At 42.0% G+C, this 26495-nt stretch overlaps 1 protein-coding gene across 1 annotated transcript in view; it reads right to left on the reverse strand.

The window, feature by feature from the left end:
* Window positions 1-1027: 1027 nt before the first annotated feature.
* LOC129691537 (phospholipid-transporting ATPase ABCA3-like) overlaps window positions 1028-26495 on the reverse strand; it is a 92412-nt gene continuing 66944 nt past the window's right edge. Inside the window, exons 23-31 of the mRNA XM_055627699.1 lie at window positions 22861-23039; window positions 9585-9710; window positions 9186-9380; window positions 5420-5607; window positions 4545-4715; window positions 3984-4174; window positions 2750-2823; window positions 2230-2361; window positions 1028-1273 (exon numbers count right to left, since the gene is read on the reverse strand). Of these exons, the coding sequence (XP_055483674.1) occupies window positions 1028-1273; window positions 2230-2361; window positions 2750-2823; window positions 3984-4174; window positions 4545-4715; window positions 5420-5607; window positions 9186-9380; window positions 9585-9710; window positions 22861-23039 (1502 nt within the window). The remainder of the gene's footprint in view (window positions 1274-2229; window positions 2362-2749; window positions 2824-3983; window positions 4175-4544; window positions 4716-5419; window positions 5608-9185; window positions 9381-9584; window positions 9711-22860; window positions 23040-26495) is intronic.

The following is a 26495-nucleotide window of genomic DNA, read 5'->3' on the forward strand; positions in this document are numbered from 1 at the left end:
GACCATATATTTCTCCTGTTCCCAAATTCGTCAGTGCAGAGGAAAACCGCACATGATGGGTGGTGGGAGCTGCGGGCTTGTGCCTGGGTGAGTAGCCAGTAGGGGACGCCTGCCTGGAGCCGGAGAGCCCAGACTCGGAGCCCAGCCCAGATCCCCGCTGGTCCCAAATCCTTCTTTCTCAGCAACACGTATTACTCAACCTACCACGCCCCGTTCTTTCTTTCCACACGGCAGGATAGGTTTCACACACCCCTCACTCCTGTCTCCCTCTGTCCTGTCCATCTCTCGGTTTCTCTGTCTCCATCCCGCCCCCAACCCCGCCAGGATCCTTCGCCAACCTTCTCCGTCCTTCCCGAGTCCGCACCGACTTAACCCTGCGCCCCTCTGCGGAAGCTGCTCCAACTCGACCCTTTGCGCTCGGCGCTTAGACTCCCCACCCGCTTCATGTGGGTTCGTCGACTGGCTTGTCAATCACTCCGCAGACTCCACCTCTATACCAACATCTCCCCCGCCGCGCAGGTTCGAGAATGCTCACTCTTTTTGGCTCTGCCCCATCCGGAAACTTTTCATGTTAGAGCTACAGGTCCTGAGTGCTGGCCTGCACCTCAAGTTCTCTACCCCTCATGCGCCTGACGTGACAGGAATATATTATTCCTGGCACCAAAGGAGCGGGGACTTGTCAGGAGAGGGCGCTGGAAGAACATCGCAGAAGCTTCTCTCCCGGGTTGTCTTCTGCTTGGCATCCCCTCCACCCCCACCCCCCACCCAGGCTCTGGCCTGGCTTGCAGGAGCAGCATGGATGGACCCCGTGCTCGCAGCCCAGGACCGTCAGGGCCACAGCTGTCTGGTTCCCAGCGGGAGTCTGCCAACGATCCAGACCCAATAGCTGTTTCTACTAAGCCAGTTTCGGCAGCTCAGGCGCTCAGGAGTGTCGTGGCTTGAAGAATGTAGGCAGCAGTTGGGATTCAGAGCGCAGGACCTTCCCCACACGGGGAGGAGATGCCGCTTGTTCCTTGGATGTTTTTGTTCATCCGCGATAGTGCTGGGAGCTCACTTGCGTGTTACCAATCCCGCCATGGTTGGCAACTCTTTGAACCCCTCGGCTAATCACAGTGTGGCCTCTTGTGTTGGGGGATGCCTTGGTCGAGCCTTTGGGCGCCTGCTGATCTCGCAGTGACGAGAAGTAAGTATCAAAGCCTCCCTTCCTCAGGCTTGAGGTGATTCGATGATACAGTTGTGGGCAGTGGACAGTAGAAGCCTGCGCCTGTGTTTTCTGTTAGGCAGAAAGCACAGGCAAGGGTGAAAAAATCGATTGACTTCTGGGTGCCATTGTTGCCAGTTTGGTGGGGGACGGGTGTGGCTGGGGCTTCCCGTTTCTTAGCTTCTTACTCTAAGGAATTGAAAACAAGGAGACACACAGCTTCGCAAGAGTGGCAAGGCAATCATATGCATGTGCAGTCGCGCATAGGGACCAGATGGAGCCAGGGGTTTCTCTCTACAAGTCCACTTGACGGAGTTTGCGTAACTGGGCATGCACCCAAAACTAGTTGGGGCCAGATCAGCCTTTTCACTCTTTATGTATTATTCGTGCAAAGACTCTTGATTTGACATAGGGAAATTACTACTCAACTGACCTTTAAAAAAAATTTTTTTTTTTGAGACAGGGTTTCTCTGTGTAACCTTGGCTGTCTTGGACTCATAATGATCTGCCTGCCTCTGCCTCCCAGAGCGCTGGGATTACAGGCGTGTGCCACCCTGGCCGGCTGACCTTTTGATCTTTGATATTGGCTGTGTTTACATGAGTACGTGTCTATCTGGGGAAAGACGATTTGCCCTCGGGCTTAACGTCCTCTGAACAATCGGCTGCCAAGGTGCCGTTGCTGTGCAACCCTCTGTGCCTCCATCCCTTTTGGATGTTTCTGTTCTCAGAACACTCCACTCTGGCAACTGCTGTTCTTGCCTGTTTCTGGGAGGAAAAAATTTCACCAACACCTTCAGATTTGTCCATGCTAGACACACAAGTGATCCATCTAAGTCTACAATGAAGGGGATGCATTTTCTCCTGCGGGGAAATCTTTATTATGTAAATATATTTACACAAAGTTACACACACACACACACACACACACACACACACACACACACACACGTCCCTCTGCAAACCCGAGTGCATTTGAGCAGAGGTAGTGTTCTATCCTAATCACGGGTTGTAACTGAATCTCAAGCCACCGCTTTTGCATAATTCCTTTCTGCGTTGTCTAGGTTGGCAAAGGTCAGGAAGACTTGCTCCAGGGTGATCTGACTGATGGAATAGTCTTCTAAATTGTATTGCTCCTTCGCTTTCTCCAGAATGCCAAACACCTTCAACAGCAACAGAAAACAGGCAGTCACCACGGAAACGTTCCCTCCAGACCTCAACCCAGGGGAGTCACCACCCCCACATGTCTACTGGGTTTAAATGAGAGGACAAAGGGCTCAGGAGGGCGAGAAGGAAGAGCTGGAGAGATGGGTAACTGAGGAACTAAGAGCAGGTGATTCTCTGTCTCGATTCTCTTGATGGACACAGACCGCTAATAGGATTTAGGGACAGAGAGAGTTGGCACTTAAATCCTAAAGGTAATTGAAGAGTAACACAGCTGTGCTACTGCCTCCACAGTGCCAGGCATGATTGCATTGCCTGGATCCCCAGCGCCCCCATCCTTAGTGCTCCCCTATCGTTAGTGCAGAGAGTGCATGGTTTCAGCCGCACCTTCCCCCAGCTGTTGTCCTTGCTGGGGATGTAGAAATTAAGGACCCCTTGATTCTCTTGCTTTAATTCACTGCCTAAGACAGGGAGAAAGGACAAAATAATGTTACATCTACATAATATTGTATGCAATGGAGAGGCTAGCTGGTCTAGGCGTAAGCGGATAGAGCTAAGCGTTTCAAATCACGAGTCCTATGGGGGACATTCTCTTTCAAGCCCCCACATACAGTCTGGCTAATGTTTCCAGAAGATGTATAATGGTTCACTCAAGTTGTTATATATGGTTGTAGTTCATTCGTTATCCTTCTGAGTACCGGGCTAGCATGAGACAGAACAGTGGGCCATTGTTTTACTTTTGTGTTGCTTGCGTTCTTGATCTAAACGGCGCTTATCAGGTGTGCACCACCAAAACACTTACCAGCTACATGCTACTTGGCCAGACAGACACCATTCATTTAGCCCTGTCAACTTCACTAGTGCTGAGACCATTTAATACAGGTTCCGCCTGTGCTGTTGACTCCAACCATGAAGTTATTTTTGATGCTTCCTCATAAGTTAATTTTGCTACTATAGTGAATCATAATATAAATATCTGTGTTTTCTGATGGTCTAAGGAGACCCCTGTGAAAGGGTCATTTAACGCCCTCCCAAAGGGGTCACATCCCACAGGTTGAGGACCACTGATTTAGCCTTCTGATTTGTTTTTAATGCAAGTCAGAGAGAGAGAGAGAGAGGCGCCTCAGAAGAAAACAGGCCTGCTGGCAGGGTTAGCGTGGACCTTCCTCCTCCAAAGCTGTGAGAAAATAAATGCTGCTTAGGTCACCGATTCTATGGTATTTTGCTATGGGAGTCAGACCTAGAAGGCTGATACAGGTCATTTTTTGCTAAAAAACAAAACAACAACAACAACAACAAAAAAAAAAACACCAAACCTTCAAACTTTAAATTCTATGACTTCCGCTAGTAATTCATATGCCAGCTCATATGGTAATGATCTGACTCATTCCCACAAGAGATTGGCAAATACTTGTCATTTTTCTTGAAGGCTTTGCATAAACAGACACAGTTACAGACACAAGCATTCCCCTAAAGAGTCATTATTGGATGTCAGACATAAAAACAAACAAACAAACAAAAACCTCATGGGAAACTACTGTGAGCCACCACAGCCTATAGATGGTGAGAAAACAGACACGACTTTAGACATTGCTGGCAACGTTCACCTGACCCGACTTACCTTGGAAAACCTCGGCAATAAAATGTTTAAAGTCCTCTATTACGTCTTCGTCAGTGTCCGTTTTGAACTTGATGTTCATGGTGTAGATGTTGCCGAATTTGTTCTTGAGATGCTGGGGGCTACCGAGGCACACAAACTTTCCCTGCACCATGATGGCTAGCCTGGTACAGAGAGCCTCACACTCCTCCATGCTAGAAAAACAAGATGCCATGATGACATAAGGCAAAATTATCCCTGTTGGAGGAGATTCATATTCCCAATAGTTTGTGATCATCTTTGAAGAGATGATTTTCATTTGCTTGTTATCAGGACCATAGGGGATGGAGGTATCTTAAATTTCAAAACAGTAGAGGACCGAATCTTCAAATGAGACGTCATAAACATTCTTCCCTTATATATTCAAACGTTCCTTGGGATTCTGTCCCTAAGAATCTCACACAGTCAAGCAAATTTTCTATTATATGCTATTCCTGGCCCTGGATATCTCCCTTTCACAGTCACAGGATTCCCCCTGACCTTCACCCGCTGTGCCTCCACGCCAGACTCCCCCATGAGCCACACCTGTGAGAAGTTATGATGACCACCTTGCCACTCTCTCGTGTCTTTATCACCGTGTTCCAGAGCAGGCGCCGGGCGACTGGGTCCATGCCAGTGGAAGGCTCATCTAGTAAAATGACTGAAGACTTTCCCATTATGGCAATAGCAGTGCTGAGCCTACGTCTGTTTCCTCCACTTCAGAGTCGGGGAGGGAGAGGGAGAGTGCAAGTACATACAGCACGACAGTACAGTAATTTAATAGGTAACACCCTAATTAACACCCAGATTTCATTTACAGAAAAAAATTGCCAAGATATCAAAAGGGCTGAGTATCTGAAAATGATTGCAAAAAAACCAAAAAACAAAAACAAAACGTTAAAAATTGCTCATTATCTGTGACTATACTAAGACACAGGACTCAAATCCAACTGTAGACATTTGCAATGGGGAAGATGACTTTTGTTTATCTAATTTATTTTTACCCATACTATCGGTTACATTTAGATTCTTATTATATATATATTACAGTTCCTGGGGATTCCCTGACATATACGTTACATGGTGGCTGGCCAGGACACTACAAAGAGCCTCATCTTTGTCCTTTATGAGGAGACAAAGAACCACGGCGAGATAAGAGAGATACTCATCTTTCTAGCTCATTAGCCAGAATTCCACTTGAGCCAGGTTTGTGAGCTCGTCTCTACAAAGATAATTCTCCTAGGTCTGCTCCACTGCAGAAGAGCATTTGAGGACTTCAGCCTGTAACTGAAGTTACAGTAACTGAATTTCCCTAACTGCCTGTCTGCTACGGAGCTTGGGTTAGACTGCTGGGAATTCATTCCAAAGTAGAAAGGTGACTGAATACTTCTGCAAGTGGGAGCACCGGCATGCGATCTCACCTCAAAGTGTAAATGAACTTCTCAGCTTGTGGTTGCAGATACAGCATTTGCAACAAGTTGTCCACGTAGGGTGTAATTTTGTCCTCTGGAATCCCCCACACTCTGGCGTACATGGTCAGTATCTCCCGAGAGGTCATGTATTCCAGCAAGGCATCAAACTGTGGACAGTAGCCAATTTTTGACCGTACCTAAAATAGGAGAACACTGTCAGAGATAGGACAGCCATCTCACAGCTATGATGAAACAAAATTAAAAAATAAAATGTTTAGGTATAGTTTTAGGAGATCATGACTTTAGGAATGGATACATGAAGTCGAGGTGTGTCGTGGCTTAACAAGGGCTAACAGGTGGTTTTGGTTGTGCATGCCAGCAGGATGTGCTGAAGAGGCTGAGGCAGGAGGATCAAGAAGGAAGATTGATTAAATAAGGTAACCAACATGTTCATGAATCCGTGTAGACAGCAGAGCACAATAAATAAACAAATAATGCAGGACCAGGCATGGCGGCACAGCCTTTAATCCTAGGACTTAGGAGGAAGAGGCAGGCAGCTCCGTGTGAGTTCAGGACCTGGTCAATACAGTGAGCTCCAGGCCATCCAGGGCTACACAGTGAGAACCTGTCTCAAAAAAAAAAAAAAAAAAAAAAAAAAAAGAAAAAACAAAACAAAACAAAAAAACCATAACAGTAAACAGCAAACATAAAAATATATTGAAATCTTTTAAAACATGCACTATCTAAAAAGGTCACCAATTAACAGATCAAAAAATTTTAAAGGATTAAAGATACTGAAAGATAATAGTAATGTCAAAGCTGTGCTCTCTCATTTAAAGATCTGGAGAAATAGAAATGTTAGAATTCATATACATAAGAAAAAGCCAACATATTTGGAAAATTAAAGCATAAAGTAGTAGACTCTTCCACTGTTGGTCAGGGGTCTCAAATCGTATGGACACAAAGAATGAGTCTACACCATATACATGTTTCTGACAGTGTGTGGAGGTGCTGACAAAGACGAGGTTAGGTTTAGTCATTTCCTGACTCATCCTGAAAAAGGCTAAACAGAAGGCAACCAACCTGCCACAGCCTCTGGGCTCTAAGCCAGCGCCACACATGGCCTTTACATTTGCTCTCACATTACCTAACAAGTCCCAGAAAATCCCGAAACATAAGTTTCTTTTAAGATGTTCTAAAATTAAAAAAAAAGAAAAATATTTCTAGTAAACCAAACTTTTTTGTTTATTTGAGGCCTTAAATTACTCCAGAACAGTATATTTTAAAGACAATGTAAGAGAAATTAAAAAAAAAAATTGAGTACACAAGCTAATAAGCAAAATCACAAATGACAAACAACAAAGGGTTGGGGAATCAGAAAAAAAAAAAAAAAAGTCTCACGCTGAAGTTACCACATCCAGATGGCAAAACAGCTTTGTTGATCACTTCAGAAATAAGAGACTGCTGTAAATGTTTCACACCGTTTTATTTTGAAATATTCCAAACATAAAGAGAACTTAAAATAACAATAAAATGAACATTCTTTTTAAAATTGTTGTATTAATTTTAGTTTATTCACTTTGTATCCTAACTGTAGCCCCCTCCCTCATCACCTCCCAATCCCATTCTCCCTCCCTCATCTCCTCCCATGCCCCTTCCTCAGTCCACTGATAGAAGAGGTCCTCCTAGTCTTCCATCTGACCCTAGCTTATCAGGCCTCATCAGAACTGGCTGCATTGTCCCCCTCTGTGGCCTGGCAAGGCTGCTCCCCCATCAGGGGGAGGTGATCAAAGAGCAGGCCACTGAGTTCATGTCAGAGACAGTCCCTGTTCCCCTCACTAGGGCACCCACTTGGATACTGAGCTGCCGTGGGCTACATCTGTGCAGGGGTTCTAGGTTACCTCCTTGTATGGTCTTTGGTTAGAGCATCAGTCTCAGAAAAGACCCCTGTACCCAGATTAAAATGAACACTCTTATCTGAAATGATAGGAGCCAAACAAGCTTAGTTTCAGCAGCAGGAAACATGCATCTCTCGTTACCCAAGAACCAAAGGGAACATCTTAAAGTGAAGAGTGCCATAATTAAGACAACGATGGAAACTGAGCTAACAGAGGTTAACTACTGCTGCAGAAGTATTATGAATTAGAAGAGAACTCATCTGCAGTTGTAGCCATTTATGCATCTTCTGCAACAGGCATTGTATTAAGCATGGTAATGCATTTTAAATATTCTGAAGTTTCTTGATTTGTAGTAATTTCTCAATAATTGTCAATCAAGTACAATTGCATAATAATGAAGGGGAATAAGGAAATAGCCCCAACCTGAGTTGGTTTGTAACAAGTTATTTTATAATTTGAGAGCTAGGTCATGTATCCATGGATTATTTCAATTATCCTATTCTGGGTACATTCTTAAAAACAACAACAACAACAACAACAAAAATTCAACAACTCTTAAAATTAGGAACAGGGTAAGGATGTTTATTCTCTCCAATTATGTTCAATATAGTGCTTGAAATTATAGCTCCATCAGTTAGGAATGATTTATGTAGGTGCTTCTCAATTTTTCCTTTCAGGTAGGGCTAACGGCTGGACCATGTGGAGCTGGGCATTTCCTTCATCCATGTCTTTCAGGCCCTGGTCAATAACTTCTGTTTGCAGACTTCTTGAGGGCAGAATGCTCTATGTATTGGTCCCTCCTGTCTCCTTCCCCCTGCAGGCTGTTCAAAAGGGGTTTTCTCTTGCAATCCCACTGAGAAGCTGGCTGTGTCCTGGGAGACAGAATTCACAGTGCAGGGGTGCCAGCCAGATTACCAGCTCTGTGTTGGAATGTTGTTTGCGTGCTTGCTGAAGAGTTTAAAAGGGTTCTGCCTGAGCCTTCAACAATTCTTCACTAAGAATTCAGTTCTTTCTGCCCCCTATTGGCTGTGTGTGTGTGTGTGTGTGTGTGTGTGTGTGTGTGTGTGTGTGCCTGTGTCTCTGTGTGTCTATGTGTCAATGTGCTTGCATGCACATGAGAATGGGAATTCGCACAGAGGTCAAAGGACAACTTCTGTCTCATGTGAGGACGGCTCCCTGGATGCTCGCCGCCATGTTCACTCAGCTAGCCGCCATTCTCCTTTCTCTGCCTTCTTGCCTTAGGAGGGCTGGGATTGCACATGAGTGTCCGGCCGCATCTGGCTTTTATGTCATCTCTGGGTGTCCAACCTCACATCGTCAGGCCTGCTCAACCACAAACACCTCCTTGATCTGGCTCGGGATTTTGCGCTGGATGAGTGGACAAGTTTTCGCCTTTGCAGTGCCTTAATTTGGGGTATCCGTTGGTTTCCAGTTCAGATTTTTTTTAAAGTAGGGTTTTACTGTAAAGACAAGGCTGGCCCAGAACTCACAGAGATCCACAAGCCTCTACCTCCTGAGTGACGGCATTAAAGGAATATGCCGCCATGCCCAGGTGGTTCAGATTTTTAACTGCTATAGTTGGACTGAAAACGTCAAGGTCCTTCTAAAATACTCGCTGGAGGCCGCACGTCTAATGGATGCATGCACGCCAAGTGCATGCGGGCTGTTAGAGAGGCGCTGCTTGCAGAAGCTGGGCCTCACCCAGAAGACACTTATGACTTAGTTCTCAAGGTGAAGCTGCTTTCTTACCTCCATGTGTTCCTTTACATTTTGTTTCTCTTTCCAGAAGCGACCGATGGTTGCCCAGAATCACCCTGGGGTCTCCTACCGTTTGTCTCCCGTCAAGCTTCTCCCCTTCAGACTGCATGCCGGCGTACCTTCAGGATATTTCTGGTAATGCTGTAGCCTTCAATGTACACGTCTCCAGAGGTAGCAACCTCTTCTCCAGTCAGGATTTTAAAGGCAGTGGTTTTCCCAGCTCCATTTAACCCAAGCAATCCAAAGCATTCCTCCTTTTGAATGGTGACAGAGATATTCCTCACAGCCAGAATAGGTGGAACTTTAAAGTATATCTTAAAAACAAAGGAAACACAAAATACATCAGAACTATGCATTTAGATGGGTCAAACACTACGTTTCAAACCTTTACAGATCACAGTATTTGAAACAAGTTTGACAAGAACTCTACTGAGAGTACAGCCATGGATCCCAAAGGTCTACCTCTTGGTGCTCATCTTAGGGAATGAAGCCATATGCTGGCCGCTGAAAGACGTTACCTTTATGAGTTCTTTAATGAGCACAGTAGAATTCCTTGACTGCTCAGGATGTGTCAGGATAGCCTTTCTTTCACTTTGTACATCTTCATCTTTATCTTTCCCAGATAATTCCTGGGACACTGTATCCTGCATAGTGAAGACAAGAATAAATGGTAGGTACTGTGTGAGCGTTTGGTCTAGACTGGATGAAGTCATGAAGTCCAAACTGGAGGATTACTCCAGAGGGTCCAAACAGAAGCCAAGAGACTTCCTGCATATGACCACACTCTTATTTCCCATTTCCAAAGCTTAGAAACTAGGCTTCCTGCCACGAACAAGAGGAAGGTGTTCTCAAAGCAGATATCATGGAACTACCAGCCACAGCAAATACTACTGATTATGGTAAAAATACTATTTGCTACTAATAAAGTAGAGATGAATGTCAGGGAAAGAGTTTTTAAGTGTTCTTTTGCAATCTCTCTCTCTCTTCCTCTCTCTCCCCCCACCTTTCTCTCTTCTCTTCCCTTGTGATTGGGGATCAAGATAGAGCTCTTGGCTGTTCCTTTGCCCTGCCATTATGGACTCTAACCCTCTGAAACCATAAGCCAAATTAAATGCTTTATTTTATTTAAAGAAAAAAATAAAGTAAGTCTTATTTCAGAGAGAGGAGTTCAGTGAATAAAGCGGCTGAACTTAAAATTACACAAACAGAAGTTTATCAGGAGACTTAGAGGAGGGAACAGAGAAGAATGGAAGGGCGCTCCTCAGGGCAAGATGAAAGAGAGCTCTAAGACCCAGACCATGTATGTATTTCATTTCAAGTGATACAAACTTTTTATTTTGAGACACTTTTGACTTACCAAAGAGTTTACAGTGTGGCTGTGTTCTAGGAAGCTTCTCCTAAGGGCAATAGTTTGTAAAACTTCGGTCCAAAGTAAGAAACTAACACGGGTTTCATTGTTTTGGTTCTACATCCTACTTGATGCCATTTTTAGCATCAACTACTAAACTACATAATCCAGACAGACACATAAATCACGACCTCTCTCCTAATGGAGGTCAACAAAGTATGTGTTTGGCAATGCTCGTCATTCTGGAAAAGATATTACTCTGAGAACTACAACCTTTATTTTCTTAGCTTACAACATCATACATTTCTATTATACATTAGTTTCACCTATTTTTAGGTGTTGTATATACTCTTTTTTTTTGTCTAGGTTTTTTTTTTTTTGTGTGTCATATCATGTGTGAGCAAGTCATAGGCTATCCCTTCTTTTTTTGAGAGAGAAACCTAGTTTTACCTTTTTGTTTTTATTATTAATTTATTTTTTTATTAGTTACAATTTGTTCATTGTGTATTTCAGCTGTGGCCCCCTCCCTCATTCCCTCCCAATCTCACCCTTCCTCTCTCTTCTCCTCCCATGCCCCTCCCCAGTCCACTGATAGGGGCGGTCCCCCTTCTCTTCCATTTGACCCTAGACCTGATAGGCTATCCCTTCTAATCAGTGCATTCCATTGTAAAACAGATGTTTTTTTGTGCATTGTAGGTCTCACAGTGATGAAGCTTTTGTCCTGTTCTTTTACAAATGCAGCATGAACATTCTTTTACATATCTAACACATATTTTTAAATACATTTTTACACATATAGTTTTAGAGAACAAGTATATGCATTTCTGTCAGGTATATGTGTGTACCTGAGTGCATATATAAACCTACATTTTGATGTGTATACTGTGGTGTCCCTCAGTGGCTTTATGTACATTTGCCTTATGACTGAAACATAGTATGTCTTTGTGTGCATTTACTGGATATGTGGACTTTGTGTGTGGTCAGTGTATAAATATTACCTATTTTTTCTTTTTTTTATTAAATTTTAATTTTTTATATTAATTACAGTTTATTCATTTTGTAGCCCCCTCACTCATTCCCTCCCAATCCCACCTTCCCTCCCTCATCTCCTCTCATGCCCCTCCTCCAGTTCACTGATAGAAGAGGTCCTCCTACCCTTCCATCTGACCCTAGTTTATCAGGTCTCATCGGGACTGGTTGCATTGTCTTCCTCTGTGGCCTGGCAAGGCTGCTTCCCCATCAGGGGGAGGTGATCAAAAAGCTGGCCACAGAGTTCATGTCAGAAACAGTCCCTGTTCCCCTTACTAGGGACTCATTTGGATACTAAGCTGCCATGGGCTACATCTGAGCAGGGGTTCTAGCTATTTTTAAATCAAGATGTGTCTGCTTTTTCCTTACTGATTTCTATTTCAGAAATAACCACAGGCACCTGCCTATTCACTCACTTCATGATTGATATCTTTTGCTATAGTGAGGATTTTTTTGTTGTTGTTGTTTTTAGTTGTTACTTGTTGTCATAAAGCTGTTGGACCTCTAGAAGAGTTATAAACCAGAGACAGTGAATCCAGCAGAGATGAGTTAGGTGCAGGACCAAAGCTCCACTGTCCTTCATTCTGCAGAGGCCTGTGGGGCACTGGAGCAGCTCTAGGCCTGGAGATCTTTCTGCCTGCTCCCCAGCTGCCTGGCCCACCTGGGTCACAGGGAGCCTAACAGAGACAGTGAATCCAGTGGAGCTGAACTAGTCGTAGGACCCAAGTCTCACTGTATGCCATCTTGAGGAAGTCTGTGGGGCACCGGAGCAGCTCTAGGACTGGAGATCTTTCTGCCTGCTCCCCAGCTGCCTGGCCCACCTGGGACACAAACAGTGACCTAGCAGAGACAGTGAACTCAGCAGAGTGCCCTCCCTTCCTTAGCTGCCTCTGAATCTCCAGCACCCATTCCTAGCCCCAGAACATCTCTCATCTTCCTGTAGACTACTCCAGACTCCAGCGACAGGTGGACCCAGTCTGTAGTGCAGGCTACAGGAAAAAACAGTCAAGGCTACAGACAACCAGTTGGCTAGAGGCCGGCTTTAATATACAATCAACAAAACCCAGGACATCATGGCTTCACCAGAATACCCCAAATCAATGGATATTCTAATGCAGCAGAAACACAGGAAAATGATCTTAAGTCTATGATTATGCAGGTATTAGAGGTATATGAACAAACAAATAGTGGCCACCATGGACAGACCGGTATCCACAATCAAACAGGTGAAGGAAATGAATAAAATCATTCAAGACATGAAAACAAAATTAGGATCAATAAAGAAAACACAAACCAAGAAAACGCTAGAGATGCAGAACTTAGAGAAGAGATCAAGAACCACAGAGGTAATCATCACCAACAGACTACAAGAGATGGAGGAGAGAATCTCAGGCGCTGAAGATACAGTTGCAGAAATTGATACCTCTCTCAAAGAAAACATAAAAATGGAAAAGTTTCTGACACAAAACATCCAAGAAATCAAGGGCACCACAAAAAGACAAAACCTAAGAATAATAGGAATAGACTAAAAATAAGATTCCAGGCTCCAGGTCCAGAAAATATTTTCAAAAAATACATTGAAGAAAAAATTTCCCAACCTTAGGAAAGAGATGCTCTTAAACATACAAGAGTCTTAAGAACCAAATAGATTAGACCAGAAAAGAAATTCCTCCTGCCACATAATAATCAAAACACTAAATCTACAGAACAAAGAAAAAATATTAAAAGCCCCAAAGGAAAAAGGCCAAGTAACATACAAAAGCAGACCCATCCGAATCACATCAGACTTCTCAATACAGACTTTGAAAGCCAGAGGGCCTGGTGGATATCATGTAGACACTAAGAGACCACAGATGCCAACCCAGACTACTATATCCAGCAAAACTTTCAATCAACATAGATGGAGAAAACAAAAATATTCCATGACATAACTAAATTTAAACAATATATATGCAGCAACCCAGCCCTACAGAAGATACTAGAAAGAAAACTCCAACCCAACAAGATCAGCTACACCCAAGACAACACAGGCTAAAGATACCTTCATAATAAAAAAGCAAAAGAAAACAAGCACACAAACATATAATTACCACCAATTCCATAATAAAAGGAATTAACAATCATTGGTCACAAATATCTATCAACATCAATGAACTCAACTCTCTCCAATAAAAAGCACAGACTAACAGAATGCTTGTGGAAACAGGATCCAGCATTCTTCTGCATTCAAGAAACATACCTCCGCAACAAAGATAGACACTGCCTCAGAGTAAAGGGCTGAAAAAAGGTTTTCTAAGGAAACAGACACAAGAAGCAAGCTGGAGTAGCCATCCTAATATCTAATAAAATAGACTTTCAACCAAAAATTAATCAAAAGAAATGGGAGACTTCATTCTCATCAAAGGAAAAATCCACCAGGAGGACATCACAATCCTGTACATCTATGCCCTAAACACAAGGGCTCCTGCATTTGTAAGAGAAACATTATTAAAGCTTAAACCACACATTGATCCCAACACTTTAATAGTGGGAGACTTCAACACCCTACTCCCACCAAGGGACAGAACATTGAGACAGATGCTAAATAGAGAAATAATGACACTTACAGGGGTCTTAATGGACCTAATACAGGTCTACAGAACTTTTAACCCAAACACAGAAGAGTATACCTTCTTCTCAGCACCTCATGGAACCTTTTACAAAACTGACCATACAGCTGGGTACAAAGCAAGCCTCAATAGATACAAGAAGATTGAAATAATCCCTTGTATCATATCAGACCACCATGGTCTAAAACTAGATCTCAACAATAACAGAAATAGCAAAAAGCCTACACACTAATGGAAACTGAACAACTCAATGACAGCTGGATCAGGGAAGAAATAAAGAAGTTTAAGACTTCCTAGAATTCAATGAAAATGAAGGCAAACTTATGGGACACAATGAAAGGCATGCTAAGAGGAAAGTTCATAATACTAAGTGCCTTCAGAAAGAAGTTTGAGACATCTTATACAAGCAACTTAATGGCACACCTGAAAGCCCTGGGGGGGGGGGGGAAGAAGCAGACACACCCAAGAGAAGTAGATGGCTAGAAATAATCAAACTCAGAGCTGAAATCAATAAATGAGAAATAATGAGAACAATTCAAAGAATCAATGAAACCAAGAGCTAGTTCTTTGAGAAAATCAACAAGATACACAAATGAACTAACTAAAAGGCACAGAGAAACAATCCAAATCAACAATATCAGGAATGAAAAGGGGGACATAATGACAGACACTGAGGAAGTCCAAAGAATCATTAGGTCCTACTTCAAAAGCCTATATGTAACAAAATTTGAAGTGAAATGGACAATTTTCCTGATAGATTCCATTTACCAAACTTGAATCAAGATCAGGTGAATAAATTAAATAGTTCTATAGCCCCTAAGGAAATAAAAGCAGTCATCAAAAGTCTCCCATCCAAAAAAAAAAAAAAAAAAAAAAAGCCCAGGGCCAGACGATTTCAGAGCAGAATTCTACCAGACCTTCAAAGAGGAGCTAATTCCAATACTCTTCAAACTGTTTCACAAAATAAAAAAAAAAAAAGGAACATTACCAAACTCATTCTATGAGGCTACAGTCACCTTGATACCTAAACCACACAATGACCCAAAAAAGAAAGAGAGTCTCAAACCAATCTTTCTTATGAACCTTGACGCAAAAATACTCAACAAAATAATCACAAACCGAATCTATGAACACCTCAAAGATATCATCCACCATGACAAAATAGGCTTCATCCAAAGCATGCAGGGGTGGTTCAATATATGGAAATACATCAATATAGTCCATCATATAAACAAACTGAAAGAATAAAACCACATGATCATCTCCTTTGATGCTGAAAAAGCATTTGACAAAATCCAACACCCATTCATGTTTAAAGTTTTGGAGAGATCAGGGATACAAGACACATATCTAAACATAATAAAGGCAATATAAAACCTTTATATTTATATAAAGCCAACATCTATAGCCAACATCAAACTAAATAGAGAGAAACTTAAATCAATCCTACTGAAATCAGCAAAAAGGTAAGGCTGCCCACTCTCTCCATATCTCTTCAACATAGTACTGGAAGTCCTAGCTTGAGCAGTAAGACAACTAAAAGAGATAAAGGGGATACAAATTAGAAAGGAAGAAGTCAAAGTATCACTATTTGCAATATGGTATGATAGTATATGTGTGTGACCTCCAAAATTCTACCAGAGAACTCCAACAGTTGATAAAAACCTTCAGCAAAATGGCTGGATACCCTTTTCCATTGGCTGGTGGGAATGTAAACTTGTACAACCACTTTGGACATCAATCTGGCGCTTTCTCAGTAAACTGGAAATACTGCTACCTCAAGACCACTCCTGGGCATATATCTGAAAGATGCTCCACCATACAATAAGGACATTTGCTCAACTATATTCATAGTAGCTTTATTCGTAATAGCTAGAATCTGGAAACAACCAAGATGTCCCTCAACTGAAGAATGGATACAAAAATTGTGGTGCATTTACACAATGGAATACTACTACTCAGCCATTAAAAACAAGGAAACCACGAAATTTGCAGGCAAATGGATGGAACTAGAAATAATCATCCTGAGTGAAGTAACTCAGAAGCAGAAAGACTTATAAGTGGATATATTCACTTATAAGTGGATATTAGCCATGTAATATAGGATAAACATACTAAAATCTACAGACCTAAAGAAACTAAACAACAAGGAGGCCCCTAGAGAAGAGGCTTAAATCTCATTCAGAAGGGAAAACATGCTAGACACCTGAAGCAGTAGAAAAGGGGGAACAGGATGGGAGCCTACCACAGATGTCCTCTAAAAGCCTCCACCCAGCAGGGAATTGAAGCAGATGCAGAGACTCACAGCCAAACTTTGTTTTTGTTTGTTTGTTTGTTTTTCCTTTTATTTGATATAGAATTTTTTCTCACAGAACGTAGCCTAGTTATTGCTTCTTTTCTTTCTGCTCCTTCCAGGTCTTCCACACCTTCGTTTCTATCCTTCCATTCTTATTTTATCTATCCTTAGAAAACTGTTGGTATAATGCTCTTGTGGAATGTATACAATTTACTCTTGTTCATTCAAATGCTAATTTCTCTGCCTCACTATCTGTTTTCAATCCTGAGATTGCATTGTGATGCTTATTCTAAGCATCACCTGTCTCAAGTTTGTGTAAGCATGCCACCATTTGTTCTCTGTGCTGTCAATGAAACAACTAGCCACAATGCTGAGCAATGGAAAGAACAGGGTGGGACATCCTGGTCCAGAGGGGAGGAGAAGGAAGCGAAGTGGGAGGAGGAGGAGAGCAGGGATCAGCAGGAGAGGACTTGGAACCACGAGAAGAGATGAACCAGACCTAAGATACGACTAAAAGCAAGTGTAATGAGTGAAATATGAATGGTAAGAAACTATGTGGGCTTGGAGGTTTAGGATGGAGTAACTATTGCCCAGCATTGTGCTCTAGGTTAATTAAATAAATCCTAGTCTCTGTGTGGTGATTTGGGTATACAGCTGTTTTAGGAATATCCACTGCTTAACTAAAAGATAGATCAATAGTAAATATTGATATTCAACAACAGAAAACAAAAAGGCTTCTAAGGAATAATAACAAATAAAATAAAATGAAGTGTAAGAAGATAATGCAAAATCTCACACATTAGAATTGGAAAAAAAACAGACAGAAGGAAACGAGCACATGAAAAAGCACAAGAAACAGTCCCATTCCCTCACACATTCAGGAATCGTATAAAAACACTAAATTGGAAATAATGATATCTATTTTGAGGACCTAGTGCGGGCCCCTGCATGTGCTGTGTATGCTTTAAGCCAAACTTTGGACTGAGTGCAGGGAATCTTATGAAAGAAGGGGGATATAGAAGGACCTGGAGGGAACAAGAGCCCCACAAGGAGACCAACAAAGCCAAAAATTGCTGCGCCCATGATGGACTTCAGAGACTGATGTATCAACCAAAAACAATGCATAGAGAGGACTCAGACCCCCTGCCCAGAGGTGGCCCATAGACAGCTCAGTCTCCATGTGGGTTCCCTAGTAAGGGGAGAAGAGACAGTCTCTGACATGAACTCGGTTGCCTGCTCTTTGATCACTTCACCCTGGTGGGGCGACCTAGCTAGCCCACAGAGGAAGAGGATCCAGGCAGTTCTGATGGGATCTGATAGACTAGGGTCAGAGAGTAGGGGAGGAGGACTTCCCCTATCAGTGGACCAGGAGTGAGGGATAGGGGAGAAAAAGAGAGGGAGGGAGGATGCTACGACCAGAACACAAAGTAAATGAACTGTGGATGATGATGATGATGATGATGATGATGATGATGAAGAAAAAAGAGTTATAAACCTGTAACTCATCTGTAAAAAGGCAGAGTCAAAACCCATTGCTTTCATATACTTATCCAACAGGAGTATTATTCATTGAGAACATCCCTTTAGCACTGCACTGTGTGTCAACTTTGTCACAGGTCATGGTACTACATATTTGCACCCCTGTCTCTAGACATTCTATTCCAGTTGTTCTCAGACTATAGCATGTACTGGTCTTACAGAAGTGGTTTATTAAAGCAGAATATGTGGGCCAGAGAGATGGCCCAGCTATTAAGAGCACTTGCTGCTGTCGCAGAGGGCCTAGGTTCAGTTCCCAGCACACACATCAGACATCTCACAATTGCCTGTAACTTTAGTTACAAAGAATCCAACCCACTCTTCTGCTCCCCAAGGGCACAGCAAATAAATAATTTTCTTGCAAAAACACAGAATGCTGGTTTCTACCAGTAGAGCATCTGATTCACTGGGTTTGGGGTAACGACCAAGAATAATAAAGGACCAAGGAAATCCTGGACTGATACGACAGCCACACATAGACAAATATGGCTCCTTCCTAGCTTGCTATCGTTCCTTGGTGTGTTGTTGTGACTAGTTTTGTCCTTAGAGGCTTTGTTTATTAGTCACTATTGTGTGTGAGTGAGTGCATGCAAGGGGAGGTGGCGTAAAGTTTGCCAAGTCTCTTCTTCCACCTTTACATAGGCTTCATGGATGGAGCTGACATCTCCGGGCAGGTGGGGCTGAGTGAGCCATCTTGCCAAGCCCTTGGAGCAGTGGCTCTCAGTCTTCCTAAAGCTGTGACTCTTTTAAAACAGTTCCTCGTGTTGTGGTGACTCCCGGCCATAAAAATTACTTTTGTTGCTACTCCACAGCTCTATTTTTGCTACTGTTAGGAATCACAATGAAAACATCTGATATGCAGGATGTGTTTTCATTGATTGTTACAAATTGATCCAAAGGGGTTGCGACCCACAGATTGAGAACCGCTGCCTTGGAGTTTATTTTAAAGAAATGCTGATCTGAACACTACCCTTGCTTTGTTCTGTCTTAAGATGTCCTCAGTCATTGTGGTCCTTCACTTTTCCCACACTTGCAAAATTTAGAGTCTTCTGATCAACAAGTCCCCAGAACTTGAACACGCATGCACTTGGCTGGGATAGAGACTGAGGTTACATCACCCATTTCAATCAGCATGAAGAGGAACAGTTATCTTATTGTTATCAGCCTTCCTAGCATGAACATGGTATATTGTTACATTTATGTAACTCTCCTTGAGTCTTCCAAATTGTTTGAAACTTTGTCTAAAAGTTTTCCATATTTTTTGGTAGCTTTCTCCCTAGTTATTATCATTTTTTAAATTTCTGTACTGTTTAAGTGGGATTTTATTTCTGTTTGCTTTTTGTGGGTAGTATCTCAATACATAACTGACTCATTTTTACTGACTTTTCATTTAGTAGTGGTAATACTTGTCTATAGATTTCTCTAAATCATATACAATCCTGTGATCTGTAATAAATTTTACATCTTTTCCCCAGACTTTTTATTTATGATCTCTTTTTCCTATCTGGCTATGAGCAGCAGAAAATAGTTGCATACAAAAGGTGAAAGCAGGCATTTGTATTCTTTTGATATACGAGGTAAATTTTCAAGACTCTATCAAGATATTTGCTGCTCATTTTTGTACATTTGTAACTGTTCTTTTATCATATTAAAAACATTTCTATTTCTTTCTATTTCCAGTCTGTCTAGACATTTTAAACTGGATTTTACAAAATGATTTTCTGAACAATATTATATTTTTTCTCATTTTCTAATTTTATTAATGTGATTATTTGATTTTAGATTGTTACACTGTCTTTATGTTTCTGGAATATACCTGGCCAGGCCATGAATTCAAGATGCTAACACTTTTTTTTTTTTAGATGCTAACACTTTTGTCAAGAATTTTTGCATCTATATCATGACTTATCTTCAATCTTCCTGTTTTTAAAACTCATTCTAGGTGTTAGTCTCCATGTATGATGTTATGGCCTCATAAGAAAATGGATCAGAGATACAGAAGGTAGGAAGAGAGATCGGTAAAATGGGTAAAATACCTGTTTTTTAAATTCAAAATGTGTTGCTTTGGAAGTATTAACAAAACTAGTGAAGCCCCAGCAAAGGTAATAAAACATCAAACACACAAAAGTGAATTATAGGCAAATGTATGAATTTTCCTCTGATCATTCCCTGACATCTCAGGACAGTCCAACATCCGTCTCCTGGCACTTCTGAGGATTTTCCTTTGGTTTGTCATCATTGACAGGCTACCTGCACTTGGGTCTGGACCTTGTGGAATCCTTTTGCAGCTCTTTGAATAATCACTGCTTCATTACCTGAGTCCCACCCACCACCCCTCACCAAACCAGTGACTTGAATTTACTCACTCAAGTATTACATAATTATAGAACTTAGTTTGCTTACTACTAAACAATTTCAGTATTTTATACATGCTTCCTTTCATCAAAATTCTTATTCCCGTGACTGATATTTGTCTGATCTCCGATTTGGTTCCCATCCTGGGGCCATTTCTCTGGAATGCTGTTGATTCCTCCCTTCCATCTCTCCTGCAAGATCTGGGACCTGGTTCCTCTTAGACATGGGAGGAAACAGAGTCCTGTCCAGCGCTCACTGTTACTAAGCAACAACAGGTACCTGAGGGATAGCTTTGAAATGTATTACAACCCCAGTATTATCGGGGTTTATTTCCAGAGACCAACGTTTCTGGTGCTGGCCAGCTATTTGCTGATTTGGCCAGATTCCCTAGTCCCAAGGATATACTCAACACTAAGGTAATTCTTACTTCATTCTGCAGGCAAATCTCTCAACTGAATAGGAAACTCTCATGAGCTCTGGACATCAAGCTACCTCAAGTGGTATCCTCACGGCTGAGTCTGTGTTTTGGTGTCTGCTTGCCTGACCCATTTGGTGTCACGGCATGGAGACTCCCACCTTCTATGCCTCAATCTCAATATCCATTTCTGCGAGAAACCACCAGGGGACATGTTACATACGTGAAATTTCAAAACATACCCTAAATTGACTACAGCAGACGCACAGTGTGGACCAGCACACTGTGCTGGTTTAACGAACCCTGTGCATGAGTCTGATACATGCTGCGGGATGAGCACGCCTGTTACACGGCCTTACTCTGGAACATTCGTTCTGTGAATAGGTGACCCAGTACCACCTGGGAGCTCTTACAATAGCCAGAGCCAAATTGGGACAAATGGACAGGCTGGGGAGGGAGTGTGCCCCTGGCATGGGAGTTATTCAAAGGAGAAGTTTCAATAATAATCAATGCATTCAAATTACAAAAATTCACATTTTATGTAGACCTCTAATTCATATAGATGTCAGCCAATATATATTGACTTCCTTGACCTGATGTTATGATTTGAAGTATGAAATGTCCAACACAGGACGTTTCATCATCCCTAGGGGGAGGCACTATTTGGGAACCAAGAGGTGGGACTGAGCTGGCAGAAGCTGGTCATTGGGAGCATCTTGTCCCTGCCCTCCTCACCTCACATTTTCTGTCTCACTTTTTCTGTCTCCTTTCAGGATGGGGTGAAAAATCTCCTCAGCCTTATACTCCTGCTTCCATGATGCTCTACCCAAGCATATGGTGCCAGGTAACCGTGAGTTAAGCCTCTGAAGCCAGGAGCAGACAGGTCTTTCTTCAAGATGTCCCACGTGGTGTTGTGGCCACAGTGTTGATAAAACCCATATAGCTAGTAATGAGTTAAGCACATGCTTTTAATTAAGTATGTGCTTTTCATTTTAAGAGTCATCTCTAACCACAACTGGACAATATGTAGGGTGAGAGGTTTTGAAGCCAATTGTAAATGGGATATCTCCATCATGCCCTCCCCTAAGGCCTCAGGGAGTGTAGTTTTTTGAGTAAAAATGGCTCCACCTTCCCATATCTTTGAACGATTAGTCATCAGGGAGTGGCACTACTTGAGAGAGATTAAAGGGTGGGGCCTTGTAGTAGGTGTGGCCTTGTGGGTGAAATGTGTCACTGGGGGTGGGCTTTGGGGTCTCAAAAGCCCAAGCCAGAGCCAGTGTCTTTGTCTTCCCTCTGCCTGCCAATCCAGATGTGGAGCTCTCAGCTCCTTCTCCAGCACCGTGTCTGCCTGCATGCCGCCATGCTCCCCACCATGAGGACAATGGACTGAACCTCTTGAGCTGTAAGCCAGCCCCAGTTCAATGTTTTCCTTTATAAGAGTTGTGGTGGTCATAGTGTCTCTTCACAGCAACAGAACACTAAGCCAGGGAGCTCTGCAGAATAGGAGGTAGAAGATTGTTGGAGCCAGAGGGGATGAATGACACCAAGGAAAAAAAGGCCTTCTGGACACAACAGGATGGACACAGGTATGAACTCAGAGAGACTGTGATAGTATACTCAGGGCCTGTTCAGTTCCAAGTCAGACACGACGGCAGCACTGGTGGGGGAGGCGGACACCATCTCCTATCCCTGACCAAGAAGCTATCTCAAACTGATATCCACTTGAAAAGGAAAAATTAGTTTTCTCCAATGGAGTCTCACAAGTTATTTAAACTACACTTAAGGGGAGGTCCCACGCCCTGCAGGAGATATCCAACACAAACTGAACGATTGTAGATTTTCTTTTGTCTCATATTGCTTTGTTTGGGCAAATTTTGTCTTACTGGATTTTTGTATAATATATTTTCAGATTTTGTAATTTTATGGATTTGTGTGTGTGTGTGTGTGTATGTGTGTGTGTGTGTGTGTGTGTATGTATGTGTGTGAGTATTTGTGGGGTTTTTTTTTCTATTTTTTTCAGTTTTGCTGTTTATTTTCTAAGGAGACTGAGAGAGAAAGAAAGGGCATGGAGTTTGGTGGGTGGGGAGGATCTGAGAGGAGCTGGGAGGGACAATGATCAGAATATATTGCATGAAATTATTTCAGTAAAAAATAAAAATACATTTTAAAAATGGGTTCTTTCCAGGACCTGTATTCTGCCACTTACCTTACGAAATATTCTGTAGATACCAAAGAAAACATAGCGAAATATGAAGACTTTTAGATTCCATGAAATAATATCCATAAAGACAACCAAGAGGAGGTACGTCATCCCTGTGGCAGCCATGGCAGTCATATGCCTTCCGATAGCCTTCTGGTCCATACTGTATATAGAAAACTCAGTATCTGGTGAGAGCAACAAAAGGGCGTTAAGAGAACGAGATGCCACCAAGGCGCTTGCGTAGGATCACAGCCAGATCAACTGTCAACTATTAGCAGACATGCTTTGCTATAACCCACAAAATATGAAAGTAAGAATTGGTCACCTGTGTGCCCCACAAGCCAGAAGAAATCCCTGTCGGTAGGTTAAGAGATGCACTTCTGTGGAACGTATCTCAATCCACTTTCCAAGAGATGGCGAACCAGCATGCAGGAGCAGCACCTCAGGGGAAGGGGAATGTGGAGAGCGGACAACCAGTTTCTTTATTATCCTAAGGAAACTTTTTGGGAAATCCGAATCTGTTCTCAATTACTGGGAACTCCAGCATGACAACTGAATGTTGGACAACATGTAGAGTCAAATAAAAAGAAAGCAAGCACGCAAGACAGAACCCAGAGAATCGTCTTGTTGAACAAGACATCCACCCGCTAACAGGAGTAGTGCACTACCAGCCACTGAAGGCATGTCACACCTAGAGAGCACTTGCTGAGGGGTGGCCTCAGCAAATGTGCAAAGAGCTTACAAGTATTTACACAAGATTTCACGGCCCCCCAACTGACGCTTTCAATAATGGATGTAAAGATGAGGATTGGTATGGAAGAAATGGTTCGGCAGTTAAGAGCACTTTATGTTCTTGCAGAGAACCCAGGATCAGTTCCCAGCACGCACATGGAAGCTCACAATCATCTGTAACTCAACAGATTGTAACAGCAAGCTTGGTCAAAATAAAGAAGACAGACTATTCAAAGCCTCCCAGTCAAATTTAAAAAAGGTAAGGAAAAGGGGAGGGGGATGGCTGTGTAGAAGAGTTTTGACTCATCATCAAGAGATCAAATCTACTGCAGTAAAATTTAGAGAAGGTAAAAAGGGAGAAGGGGGCCCAGAATCGTATGTAAGGAACTTGTGTGAAAATTCTTATGACCCAGGCACGCATGGGGATCACCAATCAAACACAACCAATCAAGCACGACCAGGAGTTCACCAAAACACCTGATATCAAATTCAAAGACAGAAAAAGTATAAGCTACAGGAAACAGGAACATCAAGAGGCTGGAGAGTTGGCTTGGTGGTGAAGAGCACTTGGCTGCTCTTCCAGTCGACCAGAGTTTAGTTTTCTATTTAAGAGTTGTTGTTCTGTTTTTAAATGTATACAGTGTTCTGGCCATATTTGTGCCTGCAGGCCAGAAGAGGGCACCAGATCTCATTATAGATGCTTATGAGCCACTATGTGGTTGTTGGGAATTGAACTCAGGACTCTGGAAAAACAGCCAGTGCTCTTAACCCCTGAGCCATCTCTCCAGCCCCTAGAGTTTAGTTTTCTATACCATGCTCACAAATACTTGTGACTCCAGCTCCTCTGATGTCCTGTTCTGGCCACCTGCACTCATATGTACATGCTCCTTGATCACTTCTCCCTGGTGGGAGCCACCAGAGGAAAGAGGATCCAGGCAGTCCTGATGGGACCTGATAGGTTAGGGTCAGCCAGTAGGTGGGACCAGGAGGAGATGAGGGAGGGGACTACTACCAGGATACAAAGTAAATAAATTATTTAAAAAATTAATAATAATAAGAAGAAATGAATCATAATAAAAGAAAATAAAATCTTTAAAAAATACCTCACATAGAAGAGTCTTAACAGAAAACTCAGCAGACTTCTTACCAGATATGCTGCAAGCTAAGAGTACATGGGATGGCCATTTAAAGTACTAAAAGGAACAAATAAACAGACAAACCTGCCAACAATAATTGTGCCGAGGAAGGTCTCCTTTACAGTTTACAGATAGGGAGACAGGAAAAGCCACAATTTCAAGACAAGTAAAAGCTGAATTCATGACCATCTGATCTGCCTTGTAGGAAATACTGGAGGAGGGTCTTCAAGTGGACACCCAAACACTTCAATAGCCACAAGACATCTGACAGTATAAAAGCTACTAGTAAAACTAAGCATCCCAGCAAAATTTAAAACCTACAATGCCATAAAAAAAATGCTCATCTCTATCTAAATAGGAGGATTGGAAACCAAGTGAACACAAAGAGCTGTTCCAACAGAGCAATGGGTAAGTGAGATAGAAGAGCACAAAGTGAGCCTGCAAAATGTGTGGAGTGGGGAGCAGGGAGTTGTGAAATACAGTTAAAATAGAAAATTCTCTCTCTTTTTTACTGTGATCAACATTACCAATCATGAGTGATTTGCAGCTTGAAACCACAAAAACAGAAATGATCACTATTGGTTACATGTAAATTAGCATAGAAAAATGTATGGAGGTTCCTCAAAATGTTACGTATAAAATTTCTGTGTCTCAGTAGCAACACTACCCTGTTCATATCCAAAGGAAATGGAATAGAGGAGACATCCGTACTTCCGTGCTTATAATTGCACCACTGCTCACAATGGCCAAGAAATGAAAAACACGATGTCTCTCACCTTGAGAACAGGAAAAGCATGGTACCTATATCATGCCTGTCACTTGTGACGACATGAATGGAACCGGGGACATTAAACAGTATAAAACAGGCACACAAAGACAAATATTGCATGTAGAGTCTAAACTAGAGGTAGACTCTCTTAGGGGTAGAGGCTTGAATAGGGGTTGGTAAAGATAATTGATGATTTTCAAATAATTTGTCCCCCCACTTTTTCGGACAGATTTATTGCCAATATCCTTCTTGCTGTTTGTTTGTTGTCTATAGAGTTTATAGTAATTACTACTTTTTAAATTTTCAAATGGTGTGTTATAAAGTTTTATAAATTATTTTGTTTTCTTTGAAGAGCTACCTTTTTTTTTCAATTGCTTTCTTTTTATACATTTATTTCATTGTGCTTCTTTTTGTTTTAGTATCTCTTTTGTTTTATAGTTTTTAGGTATAGAAAACACTTTATTCAGCCGGGCATGGTAGGACATGCCTTTAATTCCAGCACTTAGGGAGGCAGATTGCTGTGAGTTCAATGTCAGCCTGGTCTACAAAGCAAGTCCAGGACAGTAAAAATACACAGGGAAACCCTGTCTCAAAAAAAAACCAAACCAACCAACCAAACAAACAAACAAACATTTATTCAGCATATGTGGCCTATATAAAAGTTTACTGGATACACATGTGCCTTGGTAATATAATGAATTATTTATGAGGCAGAAATCCTAAGCATGTGTTAGTTGCATCAAATGAGTTTTGATATGTTTTAATTTTATGTCCATTTACTTTAAAGCATTTTATATTTACCCTGTGATCTCTTTTCAGCCAGTGTGTTGTTTTGTATTAAAGTATGGTATGTCATTTCCTATCATTTGGAGATGGTCCAATTATCTGTCATTAAGTAAGCAAGTAGCTTAGTCAATAATCATTTGGACGCTTTCCAGAGATCTGTTATAAACTAAGTTCAAATCAAGGTTAATAACATAAATCTGAAAAATTCTAAATATTTA

The sequence above is a fragment of the Psammomys obesus genome, unplaced genomic scaffold (assembly GCF_907164565.1).
Source record: "Psammomys obesus unplaced genomic scaffold, mPsaObe1.curated_primary_1811, whole genome shotgun sequence".
Classification (NCBI taxonomy): domain Eukaryota; kingdom Metazoa; phylum Chordata; class Mammalia; order Rodentia; family Muridae; genus Psammomys; species Psammomys obesus.